Below are 17,674 nucleotides of genomic sequence, written 5' to 3' on the forward strand. Positions count from 1 at the left end.
TCCATAAGGGTAACTCTGGGGCTGAGCCCTCCCCAGCACACCAGCGGCTGCAGAACAGGAGCCAGCAGCCAGTCTGATACTGAATGCAGTCCTGTGCACAGTGCTGCCAGGGGGATGGCTTCTCACTGGCCCAGGAGCCTTCTGATGCTTTCAGGCTGATCAGCTTAAAAGACTTGTTAAAAACAGAGCTATGGGATGACAAGCTCTTATTGATTGGGAAAAATAATCAAATTTTGTATAGGTAAGGCCTTCAGACGTTGTAATGAATTTGATGTGAATAAAGATGTGGCAGTGCTACAGTTTATTGATAGGAAAGAAATATCTTTCATGTTTATTCAGTAGCAGAGATCATTAGCACTTTTCTTGTAATTTTCCTCTTTGTTAAGGCTGACAGTAACATGTATTCCTCTTCATTTCAAGGAGTAACATGTACTGAAAAGATGCCAGTAACTTTTGTTGATTTTTAGCAATAGGCTCGTTCATCCTATCCTTACACTGTCTGAAGTTTATAAGTCAAATGACATTAATCATAATAAAAAAAAAAATAAAGGTTTTTATATTGAATGCCTGGAAATTATTTTTAAGTCTGTACCCCCATACAGTAGTGGTGTCTGGCTAGGAAACTACAGTAACAGGTGGCAGTTCCTAAGTACATTGATCAGTTCTATCTTCCCTCTTTTAGCAACAGATCAACTCCTAACAATCATGACCGGATACAGCGCCTGAGACAAGAATTTCAGCAAGCAAAACAAGATGAGGACGTAGAAGACAGGAGACGTACTTACAGTTTTGAGCAGCCGTGGGTAAGTGTACAGAGTGTGCCTAATCTGGAAACTTGCACCAACCACCTCTCTCCCTGCTCTGGTTGGGAACAAGGCAGTGTGGACCCACAGTCCTCTGCCTCCAGACTTCTGCCTATTCTGCTGGCCACATTTTTGTTCCATTGATGTTTATTTCACTTTTAAGTTTCTTCAGCCATCTGTTCTCTGTGCATATAGTGTTATTTGCTCTGTGTTTAGACCCTTGAATCTGTGAGTTACTACATGTTTTTTTTGCCTCAAAAGCAATATCAATTATTCTGAAATTTTCTAGGAAAATAAAAATAAAACACATACCAATGATAAATAATTTAGAAAGATCATGTAAACTTGCAGATGGTATTTTCTTTGAAGAAATATCTCTGTGATTAGTTCTTTTCCTTAGGAGGAAGAGGTATCTATTTTCACAGCAAAAAAGAAGAGAGATGCATGCCTCACAATAACACCACTTTGCCACTTACATTAGCTGAGACTCTTCTGTCTTGAGATATATGTCCTAATTGATCATTTAAATCCTGTTCAATCTGATCTAGCAAAGTGATACAATTATGTAAATCCATGCTGCTTATCTTGTTTAACATAATTGAATGAATCACTGTTGCTTTTTAATCAATTACGTATCCTAAATTAGGATCCTTTAAATGCGGGATAAATATTGTATTGTATTTTTGTTTCAAAATTCTGCAGTAAAGATGGTGAACAAATTGCTCACATTCCCAAGTAAACAGAAGCTGTATCATGACAGCTGTAGAATTTCTCGCATCTCCAAAATGAGTGTAGGTGATGTTAGAGCTACTTAGCATTACAATGCACATGAGACTAAGGTGGAAACATCCAAAGATCCACATCTCTGTGTCTGAAGGCACTGTGAACAACGCAGGTAACATTATCATGCATATGCATCTTTGCCTGCTGTTATGGTGGATATAGAAGATTTTTTGACCTGTTGAGTGTTTGCGTCTTTGTCCATCTTAAACTCACAAACTTGAAACTGTGGTATTTTTAACTTGCAGCACGGAGAGGAACAAAGGTAAATATATCCCTAAATGACCTAACATGCTGTATCGGAATATAGGCTTCTTGCTTCCCGTGTTAGAAAACCCTTAACCTTCTCTGAAATTGAATAAATAAAATAAACATTTTCTTTATGACCAGATGTTTTTGATTTGATGTGGTGAACATAATGTGATAGCTCATCTTGGTTATAGTGTAACGGTTTTTGGAAGAAGGGGGGCTGGGTGTAGGAGGTACTTCCCATTATGCGTATCAACTGCTGTTTATTCTCCAAATGAGAGATTTGAGCTGTGTTCTTGGGAAAACTGTCTATGAGAAAAACTTGCACTCTTGAAGACTTGGGAACTTAACTACTGAAGGTCACGGGCCAAATTGTTGTATATCTAAATGCCATAGCAACTTTAGACAGGCAACTTAGCTTTTATTATAGTTTCTTGTAATGAGCGAGTAGGGAATTATTTGGATGACAGGCTGATTACCTTAGGAATGGAATAATTTCCTAAATTGTGGGTCAGAACACTGACCTTTCCTTTTTCTCTTATTCAAACAAATGGGATCTCTCTGTTTACTCCCCTTCTACAGATCATGCAAATGAGCTCAAAGTGACTAATTCAGCTTAATGTATTAATATTAATTCTGAAGCTCATTGTTGCTTTTGTAGGAGCTGCTGTTGTTAAGTATTTAGGTGACCAAATGTTTTATTTTAGATATGTACTCTAAAAAAATTGGCCCAGAGTACTTTTGAATTATAATTTTTTTTCCATCATGTACTCCAGGCTTTCAAGATCTCAGTGCTTGGAAAGGATAAAGCAATGATCTCATCCATTTCAACAGTTCACAGTCATTTCGGTGTTAAGGAACCATAACCCTCTCTCTTAAGGAGAATGTATTACTTTAACATATTAGTCTAAGATGACGGACTTTGTTAAGACACCCTCTCAAAATAGATCCAGATGTACTATTAAATAACAGTGACACACACACAAAAATGCAAAAGTAGTTAATAATACGTATGCAGGAAAATACTTATGTGCATTCATCAACCTCCTTTCAGTCTTCTCCATCTGTAAGCTGTTGGTTACAAACCACAGCAGAGACAAGTGCACCTGTATGTGGACCATTGTTGAAAAATATGCTTTCACCTGAGGGAGATGGCTTGTGCAGCCTACATAAACAAAAGGCTTTGCATCCAGAGATGCCTCTTTAGCCACTTGACAGCAGCCAACTCTGACCTGGTTTGGATAGAAGGAGGAAAAAAAAAAAAAGAACAATCTTTCATCCACTGAGAAGTGTGTGCTATGAGGTGATAAGTAGTTTGCATTTCTCATTAACAAGCTGATGGGAGGATTGAGGATAGGGAACAGAGTGCTGATGTGATGTGGGACTATTGGTTACTTTAAGGAAGTGTAAATGAACATAAAGTTTGCAGTGTAAGTAATGGATGCTGACGGAAATCTGGCAACTCTAAGGATATTCAGAGGAGCTCAATAGCTCAAGAACCTGCTAATATATTATCAAAATGATCATGTGAACATCATCAGCTCCAATCCATCCCGGACTATTAACGTCCTGTGACACAGCAGCTCAGTTATCTATGACAAATACATTCAGACTCCTCCAGAGTTTTGAGACAAATCTCTGTGCCGTAGAGCACTACATCATGCTGGCCCTGAGCGATACCCGTGGCAGAGAGACCCGTGCCTAACCCCAGCCATTTCTGGCTGTTCCTGTCAAGTGAAGGTTATTTCTCTGTAGATGAGTAATGTGACAGAGCTGGACTTTTTGCCCGCTGTATTTACCCTGCCTGTAAACAAAATACTTGACTGCCTACAAGAGCTCATACACCATGAGGCAGCTTAACAGACACAAGAAGTGATAGCGCTGGAATGAGACAACACCGTCTGTTAAACAGTGCAGCATTTCTGCTCAAGGCCATTTGAATGAGACACTGTTAAGGTTTAATAACTGACTAACTGTCACAACAGAGAGACATCTCTAAAATCCAGCAGTTCTGTGGTTGAGTCAAAGCTTTATGGAAAAGCTTTTTGTTTATAAGATAACTTTCTCAGGCTTCGTGATTTTTTTTCCTCTTACATGCCTTTTTTTTTTTTTAGTGTATCAAAAACAAGGTACAAGAAGACTTACAAGGGCAACACTGTGTGTCTGTTGCACAGCGAAAAAAAATGAAAAATAACATCAAGTATGATTTATCCATTTTAATGCTGCTGGTGTTAATTCCACTCAGGTTTGCAGAAATGTGTACTTGGGCATATAGAATTACATGGAGTCACAGTATGTCTGCTAGTGTTTAAGGCCCTTGCCGTTGCTATGGCAAATTTTTATACCAATGCAGGATTCTTTTGGAGTTGAGTTTTCTGTTCAGCAAGAAAGTTGAGTCTCTGTGTTTCTGTTTTTGTCTTTCTGTTTTTCTTTGTTTATTTGTTTTCTGGGTAGTGTTGGGTTTGCTGAGGTTTATCTTTGCTTGCACCAGTCCTGGGGTGAGGGAATTTTTATTGTAATTTGTTCCATACCTTGCACTTTTGCCTAGTCACATCTTAATTAACAGATCCCCACCTTCAATAACAAAACCACAGCATTATAGCCCTAAACGTCATGGGAGCGAACAATCCAATTAAAACAAAATAGTATATTTAATCAGTTGAAAACACTACAATTGCTTGCCAGTCCTGCTTGTGGAAGTGCACTGTCTATCAGAAAAACACAAAGACTCTGGAGAGACAAAAGTTGGCGGTTTAGTTCTTCATCTTTAATACAAAACTCAGTGCTAAAAATGGGAAGTGACAACTTCCATTCACAAATGCATTCTTCTCCAGTCATCTCAAATCTATTTGGGTGGTCGGAAAAAATTGGTATTAAGAAAGCAGCTGGGCAAACTCTACTTTAAATATTTAGGAGTCAAATAAAAAGATATTTTTATTCTAAGGATAACAGCTAGCTGGATCAAAATAAATACACTACCTTACTCATTTGAGTATACCTTTAATTATGTGCATAGATTTGTGAAAGGTAAATAATTGCGTGATTTTGATAGCGGATTCCAGAAATCTTAATAACATGGCTTGATAGATAAATGCTAGGGAAATCTAGGGACTTGTTTTATTCTGCTTTTTGTTTGTGTATAGATCTTGTCTCTAAGAGAGATTTAAAGAAAAAAATATTCTTTATTTTTATCTGTGGTACTCATTTCTTATCCCTGTATTCAGGTCCTTAACATATTCAAAGCTGTAATGAATTCTAAATAATCTAAAATTCCTTTAGAAAAACAAAAGCCTGATTTTTATCACTGTAACTTCCACTCTAACATATTTATTTTATCTGGAAAATGAATAGCAATATATTTAGAACAAATATTGCAAAGTTTACATCAGGCTCTAAATTCTGGAGAATTACTCTACACATTAATGAGAAAGAAAAACAGTATAGCCTTTTTACTATTAATCAATTTTAAGAGTCTCATTCAGAAAATGTTATTCAAGATATTAGGTAATACCTGATGGAACATTACAGTGGACAAAGCGTAAGAGCTGAGTAGCTGTTCTTTCTATCTCAGTCTCTTTCAGAAAAGAAACCAGTTATGCTGGGCATCCTCTCCACACATAGTTTCTCATCAGTTGTGCAATTAATATCCATTGATTGTAAAACCTGGGAAAGTTTCATGAAATACCATGCATCTCTTGCCACATTTCAGACTTGGGCTTTAAAATTTTATATTTTTTTTTTTCCCCACCAGTTTCATTCTACTATGTTATATGAAGCATAAAATGAAGATAGAAGATTTTTAAAAAGAAATTAAATAATTTCGTTTTGTAAATAAACATATTTATAGCTCACAGCCATGCAGTGCATGTAAATAACCCAAGCAGAATTTCAAGGCTCTCTAAATGGTTCGTTTCTGCCTTAGTGGAGATTTTTTTTTTTTCTGTTGCTGCTATTACATAGAAAGGAAACCTTAGTCCCAAACCATGTCATTCGGCTTCCTACACATACGCCACAGAAAAATACATAAAGGGACGGGATTTTCTTATTATATGGTGTTTGAATTAATACACACCTGTTGGTATTTTTAAAAGAAGTAATGCTATATGTTCTGTTTACCATAGCAACGTAAACAAAAAGACGGAAATAAAAATAGCCTTCAAGGACATTTACAAGAACCATAGAATGTTTTTAATCATTCTGAATTTTGATATACAGTTACTGGATTGACTATCAGCTGTGCTAAGCACATACATAAAGCAGGCAATGTTGTTTAATCTTATCTATTTCTAATTAGTGCTGAACTAAAAGAAACACAGTTTTTTGGGGGGCCTCATGTCTACTGCCTTCGCAGGTGAACTTGAAACTTCTAGGTTAAACACAGAGCTTAATCTGGAAAAATTTCCTTTCCTTTCCTTTCCTTTCCTTTCCTTTCCTTTCCTTTCCTTTCCTTTCCTTTCCTTTCCTTTCCTTTCCTTTCCTTTCCTTTCCTTTCCTTTCCTTTCCTTTCCTTTCCTTTCCTTTCCTTTCCTTTCCTTTCCTTTCCTTTCCTTTCCTTTCCTTTCCTTTCCTTTCCTTTCCTTTCCTTTCCTTTCCTTTCCTTTCCTTTCCTTTCCTTTCCTTTCCTTTCCTTCCTTTCCCTTCCCTTCCCTTCCCTTCCCTTCCCTTCCCTTCCCTTCCCTTCCCTTCCCTTCCCTTCCCTTCCCTTCCCTTCCCTTCCCTTCCCTTCCCTTCCCTTCCCTTCCCTTCCCTTCCCTTCCCTTCCCTTCCCTTCCCTTCCCTTCCCTTCCCTTCCCTTCCCTTCCCTTCCCTTCCCTTCCCTTCCCTTCCCTTCCCTTCCCTTCCCTTCCCTCTTCCCCCTTCCCCCTTCCCCCTTCCCCCTTCCCCCTTCCCCCTTCCCCCTTCCCCCTTCCCCCTTCCCCCTTCCCTCTTCCCTCTTCCCTCTTCCCTCTTCCCTCTTCCCTCTTCCCTTTCCTTCCCAAGTTTAAGTATTTCTCCCAGTTTCTCACTATGATGGTAGGCTATGAGGTAAGTGTGTCAGTCGGACTGGTGGATCTGGCTCAAAATTCAGTTCTCTTGATTGCCCCCATGATCTCCTTTCTGTGACTGTGTGACAACTCTGATCTGTGCCAGTCCTGGGGGGTCCATCCTACCTTCTGTGGGCTGAAATGCCCACTCTGCAGTGAAAGAAACTGCAGAGGTTTAGCTAGGAAAGAGAAGAGGGACCTTTAGCCCTAAAACATGCTGTCCTTGACTTCTGAGAGTGGTCAGTGCAACATGACACATGGGTACATTCTGTTCAAAATGAAAAAAATATATATTGTTTGGATACAATGAGAAATCTGCAGAAACTTCTAACTTCACATCTCTAGTTTTAAATTAATGTCTCTTTGAGAAGAGAGCTGTCTAATTTCATGTATCTCAAAACACGGTTTTACAAGCTGAGTATTGCTTAACAATGCTGAATGCAATAACTATCATTGTCACTTAAAGGTATTGTGGAAGACATGAACATATATTTATTTGTATAATGCAGCCTTGGTTGTTATTGTGGCCTTGACTGCATCCTGATTTAAAAGGTCAATGCTTGTCATACATCTCATTGCAAACAAGGCCAGAGTTCTTATCAATCTTCACTGTGAAGACAGAGCTGTTGCCAGGTTTCTTGGATGGTTTCAAGTTGTTATAATTGTGCTTAGCCTTGTGTCACCCAGTTGATATCAGTGTTAAAATTATTTTGTTGTATTCCTTATGCATGTTTTTTGTTGTTGTTGCTGTTGAAAGATGTGCAAATGTCTCAACTTATTTTTAATTACCTCCATTTTGTGCTGACATAAATGGGGTGTGCATATATATAGATGCATTTTTGATATATATTGTAACACTGTTTACGTATATGTTGGTAAAACATACTAATTAGATTTTGCATATTAAGGTTACTAATTATTTAAATATTTTTAGTTCATATACTTTAATCAAAAGCTTATTGAAAAGATAAATCACTGTACAGGGATTTGCATTTTTTCTGAACAAGTTAAGGGACCAAAAACAAATATGTTACATTTTTATATTATCATAATCATATATGAAGGGCATTCACTATGGTATCACTGAGATTTTTAATGAAAAGACTTTAAAGAAATGCCTTTTCACTGATAAGATGACTGAATGTGCCTGTCTATGTGTATACAGGCTATATTATAGAACATGTGATTATGTATAGAGGGAATGTTTTTATGTCTTATTGCCGTAGTTTTGGAGGCCTGAAATCAGGCAGCAGAATTGATTATATGAACAGCATACTGCTGATATGGACAACATGTAGACTCAATAAGTATCCAACATGTACTCAATAAGTATCTTACTTTTCATGTTAGCTAAGTATTGCAGACAGGGCATACAGGTACTCGTACCTTCAGAAAATCAGTTAATTGATTTTAGATGCTTCCATTTAGACCCATCAAATTGTAAATCTTGTCCCTGTGACAGGGGAAAAAGCTTCTTCACCAAGAGAGGGGTCGGTCACTGAAACAGGCTCCCCAGGGCAGTGGTCACAGCACTGAGCTGCCAGAGTTCAAGAAGCATTTGGACACTGCTTTCAGACATATAGTTTGGTTTTTGGGTGGTCCTATGTAGAGCCAGGAGTGGACCTCGATGATCCCTGTGGGTTGCTTCCAACTCAGGATATTCTGTGATTCTGTGGTTAGATGAACTTTGTGAGCGGCTGAGATTCAAGACCTTTATCCTCCGAGACAGTAGTTCTGGACAGGTGCTACAGAGGGGAGACAGGCGTGGAAGCCCCTGTCTCTGTTTAACCATTAGTTCCTATGTGCATTAAAACAAAATCTCTCTGAAGCTAAGTTTTGATCTTAGTCCATTCATAGTCCAGTAGTGCTTTCAAAGCCTCTATTTCCTTAGTAAAGGCTTTTGTGGCAACTTCAGCTCTTACTTGCATCCATACCTTCTAGATCATGCAATTTAGTGTCTTACATAAACCTAAACTGAGTAGCAGCTCAATTCTAGTTCCACCTGTTTGATAACTTAACCATTCACTGTACTGTAAAATCCTTTTCTGTTATATTTACAGTGAACTGAGGCAAGTGAAACTGTTTTCAAATAAAGAGTAGCAATTATGATTTCATGTCTTGTTTGTGGTAACTATTTTCTCACATCTGACATAGATGCAGCTTTCCAGCTATATGCAAACATTCCAACATTGTTGAAATGAAATCAGTGAGATGATGAGATTGGCTCTAAAATCTTAGTTTAAATGCTTGTATTCCTTATGGAGATGTTGAGATGGGAACTTCTAAGTTTCCCCATGGTTCTCTGTAAGCTGCTTGTAACCACACTGGAGAGAATTCACAAATAAATCTTGTAATTTTCAGGTAATCACTTGCTTCCATAGCTGAGCCCTTCAATAAAATACCAAATGTCAGAAGACACTCAATAAAGTCAAGAAAGTTAGAAATGTTGACATATGTTGCAATAACTGAAATGCTGCTCCATATGGGTTGCCCTTATTTAATATAGTAGGAAATCTCTATGGGGGTTGTTGGTTTGGACATACATATGTACAGCTTATTCATCTCTCAGAAAATTTCCCACAAGGCTGACACAATTCTGTTTTCTGAACTTGTTGCCTCATCATGCCATTCCTAAAACATTTTTCTTTAGAAGTACTGTTTTGCTGAGGCTTTTACAGAGTGAATCTGATCTGAAGTGGACATCACTGTTGCATTAAGGATTCTCTTAAATAAGTTACTTATAGTTTATGCTTTCACGTTCTGATACTTTTACACAATAATCTTCAGCTAAAGGGAAAAGCAGTTGTTCACCAAATTGTAGCTGTTAACTTCTGAGCTGAGATCGATGTTCTGAAGTGTTAGTGAAGATGAAGTTTCTAAAAGTTGCACAGTTGTTTCAGCTTTGTTGTGTTTCTGGCTATCTGCAAGTACTTGACTCTATGATAAGACAAAGAAGACGTTTATGTCACAAATGACAATTTCTGGTTTCTAAAACTTGTCTTCAGTGTAAGAAGAATTTGAAAAGCCTTTTATCTTTCAGATGTTTGTCAGCCATTATAATATCTTTTTGCTGCTGAAATTATAAGGGTTGCGGGGGGGAGTTCATTATGAGGGAATGTGTGAGAGAATGCACAGATCACAAAGTAAAATGTGCTTTAACAAAAGCAGATCCAAGACAAGCTGTGTCAGTCCAGGGCTCAGTCAAGTGGCTGCACTCCTTAACCTCCCAGTGATCAGAAAATCATTCTATGGCTTTTGTGGCACACTGTTTTGCAACTAGAGTTCAAAAATATTAATAATATAGTAACATGAAAAGTGAAATATTCACAAAAGTAAACCTTTTTTCACATCCCAAGTTTGAATCCAGCCACCCTGCCTGATTTTGACTGGTAATGCTACGCATTCCCAGAATGGCCATCCATTTTCATGTGCTCTTGGCATTGTCCCCAAAGTTTCAAATGGCCACCTTACTAAGATGTTATCTAAATTCTTCTCTGTGGCAGAGGATTCCCTGTTGTCCACAACAGACTTGCTAAATGTGTCTATTTGAACATATCAAACCAGAAACTGTTTCCCTGTCTCAGAAAAATAAGTGGTGTATGCCTGGACCAACAGTGAAATAGGATGGCTCTGCTGAGGAACAACATTGCTTGAGAATTACAACATTGCTTCCTACTCCCTCAGGTCCCCAGTAGGGTGTAAAAGTTAGCATTAGCATGGCTAGGTTAGCTTATGGTGTCTAAAGATCTCTTCCACTGACTTCATTTAAATTTCAGTATTACTATAAGAGCACAATCCATTCTGGACAAATACTTTTCTGATACATCTCATAGTAGTTGTATCATCTTAGTCTGTAGAAGAGCTTATTTTCTACAGTTACATGAAAAGAAGTTGTAGGGAGCTGGGTGTTGGCCTCTTCTCACAGATAACTAGCAATAGAACAAGAGGGAATGGCCTCAAGTTGCACCAGGGGAGGTTCAGTTTGGAAATTAGGAGAAATTTCTTCTCAGAAAGAGTGGTTAGGCATTAGAATGGGTTGCCCAGGAAGGTGGAGGCATCACTGTCTCTGGGGGTGTTTAAGGAGGAAAGGTTGGACCTGGTGCTTAGGGACATGGTTTAGTGGGTAATATTGGTGGTAGGGGGATGGTTGGACCAGATGATCATGGAGGTCTTTTCCAACCTTAATGATTCTATGATTCTATAATTGGTAGGTCAGAAACAGAATCTGTAGCACAGGACGCAGAGTGATGGATCTGAGTTTAACATAATTGTTATGAATGAGCTACTTGAACCACATGTTGGTACAAATATGACTGTGTAATAGCAATTTAAATGATAGCTCTTTTGTGGGTATTTTTCTGCTTTGTTTAAGACATTTTTGTTTGCATTTTATAGCCAAGCTCCAAGACATACTCGCAGAGTGGCAGACACTCAGTATCAGTAGAGGTTCAAATGCAGCGGCAGCGACAAGAAGAAAGAGAGAGTTTCCAGCAAGCTCAGCGACAGTACAGCTCATTACCCAGGTATGGCAACTGTCTGAAGCTATTCAGTGTATATGAGCCTGGAGCTAATTTCGTTTGTAGAAGGAAAATGGTGTGCTTAGTGCAGGCACTTTTGTTTAGCGTTGATATAAGGTGGAATGTATTCAGCGTGGAAGAGGCATAAAATTTCTTAAGTGAGAGCATGTGGTAGCTGTTTATTTTAGTAGAATTACTTCAGAGCTGATTTCAGTGAGATTTGATGTCACTCAGCACCCAATAGAATTAAGACGTTAAAACAAAGCTATTCTTTGTGAGACACCATACAGTTTCACTTTCTGCAATTACAAAAATCTCCTGAGCATGACATGGGTTGCCCCCTTTTGACAGGTCAAACTTTTTTTTTTTTTTTTTTTCTGTCACATAATTCCTTACTGGGTAGAAATTCTCTTTGTGATGCTGATACAAAGCAAAAATTAAAAGAAAAAAGTAATCTCAAGACCTTGAAGAATAGAAAATGGAACTATCCAAAAAAAACAAGAGCCTCCAGTATATACTTTTCTTCTAAGTTACTGGATTATTAGCAATGGAATGCTGAAAATTGATACACTTTTTGTCTAAAAAACTGTATTTAAAAATTCTTAGGTTTTTTAAATTAGCTGATTGGGTAAGAAGTTTTTTACTTGATATTTATCTACCAGAATTATTAAATATTTACCCAACTGATATTGTAAATCAGATAACTATCATAGTTTAGCAATATGCAAATAGTATTTACATTTTCAAATATCAATGGCAATAGCTGAATGGAGAATCCTTTACTCCGAAGGTTGGTGTCAAATTTCCTGGTTTTTAACAACTCGTATTTTAGCAATTACATCATAGCTATTTTACTGAAACAAATAGTAGCTTCATGATCAACGTTATCTACCATGAACTCTTATCTTACCAACTTCTTTGAAAATAAAACAAATCTCAAATTTTCACATGCTATAGCACCTTTCAGTGTAAAATTTGTCTGTTAAGTTTGGAAGAAGGTGAGAAAGGAAAATGTAAAGTTATTGTGTTTTCTTAGAAAGAGTGTTGGTTTGTTATTTTGAAAGTCCTTATATTTCCTTTGCTTTTTACTTCTACCTTACTTCTGAAGTGATTACATGTATAAATGCCATGTTTGTTATCTTGATAAATTCTCTTTCAGTGTTACTAGTTCCAGCAATAGATTAAGTAGGAAAACATGAATGCTAGTGTTGTTTTTAAGTTAAGTTGGGGGGGGGGGGAGATTATTTTTAGTTTGAAAACTATGATTTGTAAAATTTGCTTCCCCTGTTCTGCTTAATCACTGGTAACATTTAAAAGGTAGAATTCAGTTTCAGTGCTGTTCCAGTGGTAGAAATTCGTAACTGTAAGGAGAAAATTCATCTACAAGAAATTTGAAAAATTATTCTTTGGGCCATAGAAACGCTTGTTTTGAAATGAGTGAGTGAGAACTTCACTCAATGTGGTTTTCAACATCAGAAATGACTAGCAAGCTGGTAACAATGCATGTTACTAAGTAATTAATGATTATTTAATGATTGTGATTGAGCACTCTGGGAGTGCAGCGCAGCACTCAGCTGCACTGGGAGCAGACAGAATTTTAGGATGTTGGGCTAAGGTTGAGTTCTGTGAATACCACGATACTTCTATAACAAGCTGGGATATCTGTTTCTCCAGCTTTACAATCTGTTTGTAACTCTAGGACCAATCTGTAAAGAAATCTTAATCTTACTCTGAAACTTAGGTCCCAAGGTTAATGTTGCAACTATGACTTTGTCATGCTTATAGTTTGTGTGCTTGATTAATTCTGGAGCTTTGTTGCTTTTCATCTTGTATAGTCTCTAGGAGCCTCTATTTTTTTTCCTTTGTACTTTTAAATCATCAGTACTGGAGGCAAATATACTCTTTAGTCAACTTTAAGGAATCTTCCCAGAAAGACAATGAAAGTGGGCCAAATTATTTTGAACAAGTACCAGAAAACAGTCAGTAAATTAAATCAGTTCAACTAGTCATTGTCTTGTCCCATGTGAAACTGTAAAAACAATGTTTAACTCCAAGTTAATTTTGTAGTACTTAAAATTTATCTTGCTCTAGATCAGAAACCTGACAGTTTCGTAGCCTACAGAGGTTCATTCAATTTCCTCTTGTTCCAGGGAGTGATAAAACATGGCTCAAAAACATTGTTTCTTTGCCAGAGTTGGATATGTTAATACCAAGAACAGCTATAAAAATTTGCATAAGAATTTACATTATGTTATAATTTATGCTGTAATAATTTACATTCATCCTGAATAACAGTTTTCATCCAGAGGTCTCAAAATACATTACAAAAAAAGGTGGATATGGTCATTTTCAAGTTATATGCATGGAAGGAATATTGCAAAAACGTCAGCAAGTGTTCTTACTTTTACTAATGGCAGTGAAATTTTCCAGGTCACCGTCTCTCCACTGCGTATTCATTGGAAGAAACCACATTGAGTCATGTGTGTTGACATGTAAAACCAAGCCATATATACACAACTAAATGATTTTCTTATTGATTAATGTCGCAATATATTTTGTTTTACTGCTTGATTCTCATACACCAATGTGAATCTCAAAGTGGGTATCTCTTTTGCTGCAACACAAAATTGTTTTACTTTATCATCACCAATCTTATTTTAAATTCATAAAAGTATCTAGCAGCTTGATAGTAAATTAAAGCTATTTCAAAGCCATAATCTGTCTTTAAAAAACGTAGTGATTTATTGTGAAAAGAGATAAGAATTTGTAATTCCTCTATGTATTTGATTTATTTATCTGCCCCCATGATGGAGGTTAAAAAAAAAAAAAAAGGTTCTATCTGCCTTTTCTCTTATGGAAGCCATAACAAAGTGGAAAACAGTCCTGATAGCACAAAATTCCTTCATTCTGGAACTGTGAAGAAGAAACGCTCATCCGTGTAACTACCTATCAATAATGTGCTTTATCTTCTGACTTGTGCAGTGTTAGAGCAAATGTTTTAAAGATCTGCCTCTTGCATTTTTAATCAAGTATGAGTCTAGATTCAAATCTTTCATGAGTGACTACAAGTGCTGGCTGCTATCTGGTTTCTTACGAAGCACAGCATTGTGTATGGTCTTTCCTAGTCTGCAGCTGAGTTGTTGCACTTTTCTCTTGGGAACATGATAATAGCCGTAGTACTGTATGGGTATTCACAACATATTACCGCTGGAGAGTCCTGGAAACATAGCTCAGCTCTATACGAAAAATTATCCCAGCAAAAGAGATAAGATACCTCTTTTGGGCAGAAGAAAACAAGGCTTCTTGAGAATTCTGTAGTTGGGGAAGCCTGCTGGCTTCGCAGAAGCACCCTTCTAGCACCCTTCTTTCTACACCCTTTTTTCTAGGGATTGTTGTCAATAACATTAATTGGGTACCAGAACATCTGTCTTAAAAGATTTTTTTATTTTTTTTTCCCCAGGCAAAGCAGAAAAAATGCCAGTTCTGTATCTCAAGACTCCTGGGAGCAGAGCTATTCTCCTGGTGAAGGGTTCCAGACTGCAAAGGAAAATCCCAGATATTCCAGCTACCAGGGATCAAGGAATGGCTATATGGGGGGACATGGGTTCAATGCCAGGGTGATGCTGGAAACACAAGAACTGCTCCGTCAAGAGCAGAGAAGGAAAGAACAACAACTGAAAAAAAAAACTTCCTCTGAAGGACCTAGCAACTATGACTCGTATAAGAAAATTCAGGACCCTAATTATACTCCGCCTAAAGGTCCTTTCAGGCAAGATGTACCACCTTCACCATCTCAGGTAGCCAGGCTGAACAGATTACAAACACCAGAAAAGGGAAGACCGTTTTATTCTTGAGGTGAAGAAAATGAAGATCAACTCATCATGCAATAAGGAACATTTTCATATAAAGACTTATATTTTGAAAACTTTTTGAATTGATGGTACTAAGGAATATATCCGTTGTCTGTTTCAGTGCCTTTAACAATAGGGGCAAAGAGTTGGTGGGCCTTATGTCTTTGCCATTCTTTCTCAAGTTTTCAATTCATGGAAGGATTTTCCACCATTTGACAATCATAGCGGAAGTGAGCAATGCAGCCCCTGCTTACCAAGCCCTGTAGCCCAGTTCAGTAGTTGTCAATGGCTTATTACTAGGATTTGTTGCAATGTGTTTTACTTTGCAGTGACTTCTTACACCAACATGCAGCTTTGTGGCATAAAATTAATGAATTTGAGGTTGAACAAAGCATTGACATGCCCTTTTTTTATTTCTCTCGGGTCAGGAGGGGGGTTGTATATCACTCTTGAGTGGATAAGGCTCAGCTCTACTCAGTATCCAGTCCTAGGATGTTTTGTGGTGGAGTCATTACCAGTCTTTGTTGATCAATATTGAAGTCTCTATATGCTGAAAAACTATCCCTCACCTGTTATGCACATATGCACTCTTTTCTGTCTTTCTCCCCACTCTGAGATTATTAAAAAAGCCCTTATCCTGATTCATGAGGAAAACAATATTAGGATCTCAGTTATCCTGAGGATCCTGTTACAATCGCCTTATATCTTAAGACATAGTCCATTATGAATGAAACAACTTGAGAGAGATTATTTATACGGTCACAGCCAAGCCCTTAATAAGCATATTTCATTCTTTCATTAAATATGGAGACTTAAGAACAAACAAACAAGTGGTTTCTGTTTTACTTTACTTCTAAACTCATGTGGTCATACGACAACTGTGTCTAGGAAGAGAACTCAGGAGGGAGTCATCCCGTGGTCATCTGATACAGAGTTGTCATAGTTTGGGGAGATAACTTAAAAAAAGAGTGAAAGAAAGAAAGAAAGAAAGAAAGAAAGAAAGAAAGAAAGAAAGAAAGAAAGAAAGAGAAAGAAAAGAAAGAAAGAAAGAAAGAAAGAAAAAGAAAGTTTTCTTTGGATTAAAAAAAAAAAAGAAAAGAAAAAGAAAACAATTTATTCTTTTTACAATTTGTGAAGCTTTGTGAACAGTTGCCTTGTGCTTCCATATACTGTACTGTTGCACCGTGATGCTACATTAAAAATAAACCTTTAAGTACATGAATGAGACGTAAGTGGAGACAAACTGTTACACATCATCCTGAAAACATGTCAGTATCCAAAAATAACTAAAATGAAAAAGATTGCTCTAGCAGTGAGTAATATTTGAATGTGCATATGGGATATGAGAGTTTCTTTTGCAACAGCTGTTTTTATGTTTGTTGGTCTGAACTTCATGTATTGTAAAAATATAGCTGGGTTGTTGAAGTGCCTGCAAATCCTGATGTGAAAAGGCTTGAGAATGGATCTCAGCTTATCATGTACAAAAAGGAAAGAATGAAAGCAAGAAAGAAAAATCATGTATTGTGTGATTTTAAAAATGCCTATTTTTTTTTACTGGCACATTTTATTTTTGCGCCAACTTGTTTCTAGAATATATGTGAAATATCAGCACACATATCTGTGTCTTTTATGCCTGTTTGTTAATGGTTTTTGTTGTTAATAATGTACTCCATGTTTAAAAGTTGTTACTAATGTAAGCACAGTGACATTGGATGACAATAGCTCTTTTACACAGAATTTCCAGAACTGTGTAAAACAGCTTTCCGTGTACATATGAAATTTAGAATAAAAGGCTGTTTCCATTCTCGTCTTGGTATTGACTGTAGACCCTTAGGAGAACTGCTGCAGACATTGAGTTTAAAAAACCCTTAACAGATGTTATTTTATCCTATTCCTAATGATTTGCGTGTGTCTTTGTGTGAGTGCTTATAAACATAGGCAAAAAAAAAAAAAAAAAGAAGATTCACAGCCCAGCTGAACACCTGAAGAATATCCTCAGACGGAAAAAATGCTCAGTTTAGCGTCTTATGTTATTTCAGGTCATACCTGTGACATTTGAAAGGTACATTTTTAAGACAAAACTCTGTGGCAAAACTCTTTCCAGTCTGCTGCGTGGAATGCTCTCCCTGAGGAGAGTGCCATCAGGATATGGGCACCCTCTGTGCTCTGACCAAAACTGGTCACGTGGGAGGAAGCCCCTTTGGTACCCAGTGTGTGTTTTGAGCTCTGATGTGAGCCCTTAACAGGAATGTTGACAATGGGAGAGGGCAGATTCATGAATAAAGTGATATTTACAGTGCCAGTAGTGATACTCAGTTTCCCCCATTAGTATTGAAGCTGTGGAGGGAGATTTTCTCCCTCTTCCCTTCATTTCTCCTTTTGTTGGATACTGCAGGAATGTCAATCATAATTCTGTATATGCATGACATCAGGCTGTTGCCATGGCAATA

General features: G+C 37.4%; 1 protein-coding gene across 18 annotated transcripts in view; it reads left to right on the top strand.

The window, feature by feature from the left end:
* The window catches only part of PARD3 (par-3 family cell polarity regulator), a 445,585-nt gene extending 428,557 nt beyond the window's left edge, over window positions 1–17,028 (top strand). For all 18 annotated transcript variants that reach the window (XM_035545279.2, XM_050708750.1, XM_035545284.2 and 15 more), the window contains 3 exons: window positions 683–803; window positions 11,252–11,379; window positions 14,834–17,028. In XM_035545279.2, the coding sequence (XP_035401172.1) occupies window positions 683–803; window positions 11,252–11,379; window positions 14,834–15,227 (643 nt within the window). In that variant the 3' untranslated portion in view covers window positions 15,228–17,028. The remainder of the gene's footprint in view (window positions 1–682; window positions 804–11,251; window positions 11,380–14,833) is intronic.
* The last annotated feature ends 646 nt before the right edge of the window (window positions 17,029–17,674 follow it).

Source organism: Cygnus atratus, chromosome 2, assembly GCF_013377495.2.
Source record: "Cygnus atratus isolate AKBS03 ecotype Queensland, Australia chromosome 2, CAtr_DNAZoo_HiC_assembly, whole genome shotgun sequence".
In the NCBI taxonomy this organism is placed as follows: domain Eukaryota; kingdom Metazoa; phylum Chordata; class Aves; order Anseriformes; family Anatidae; genus Cygnus; species Cygnus atratus.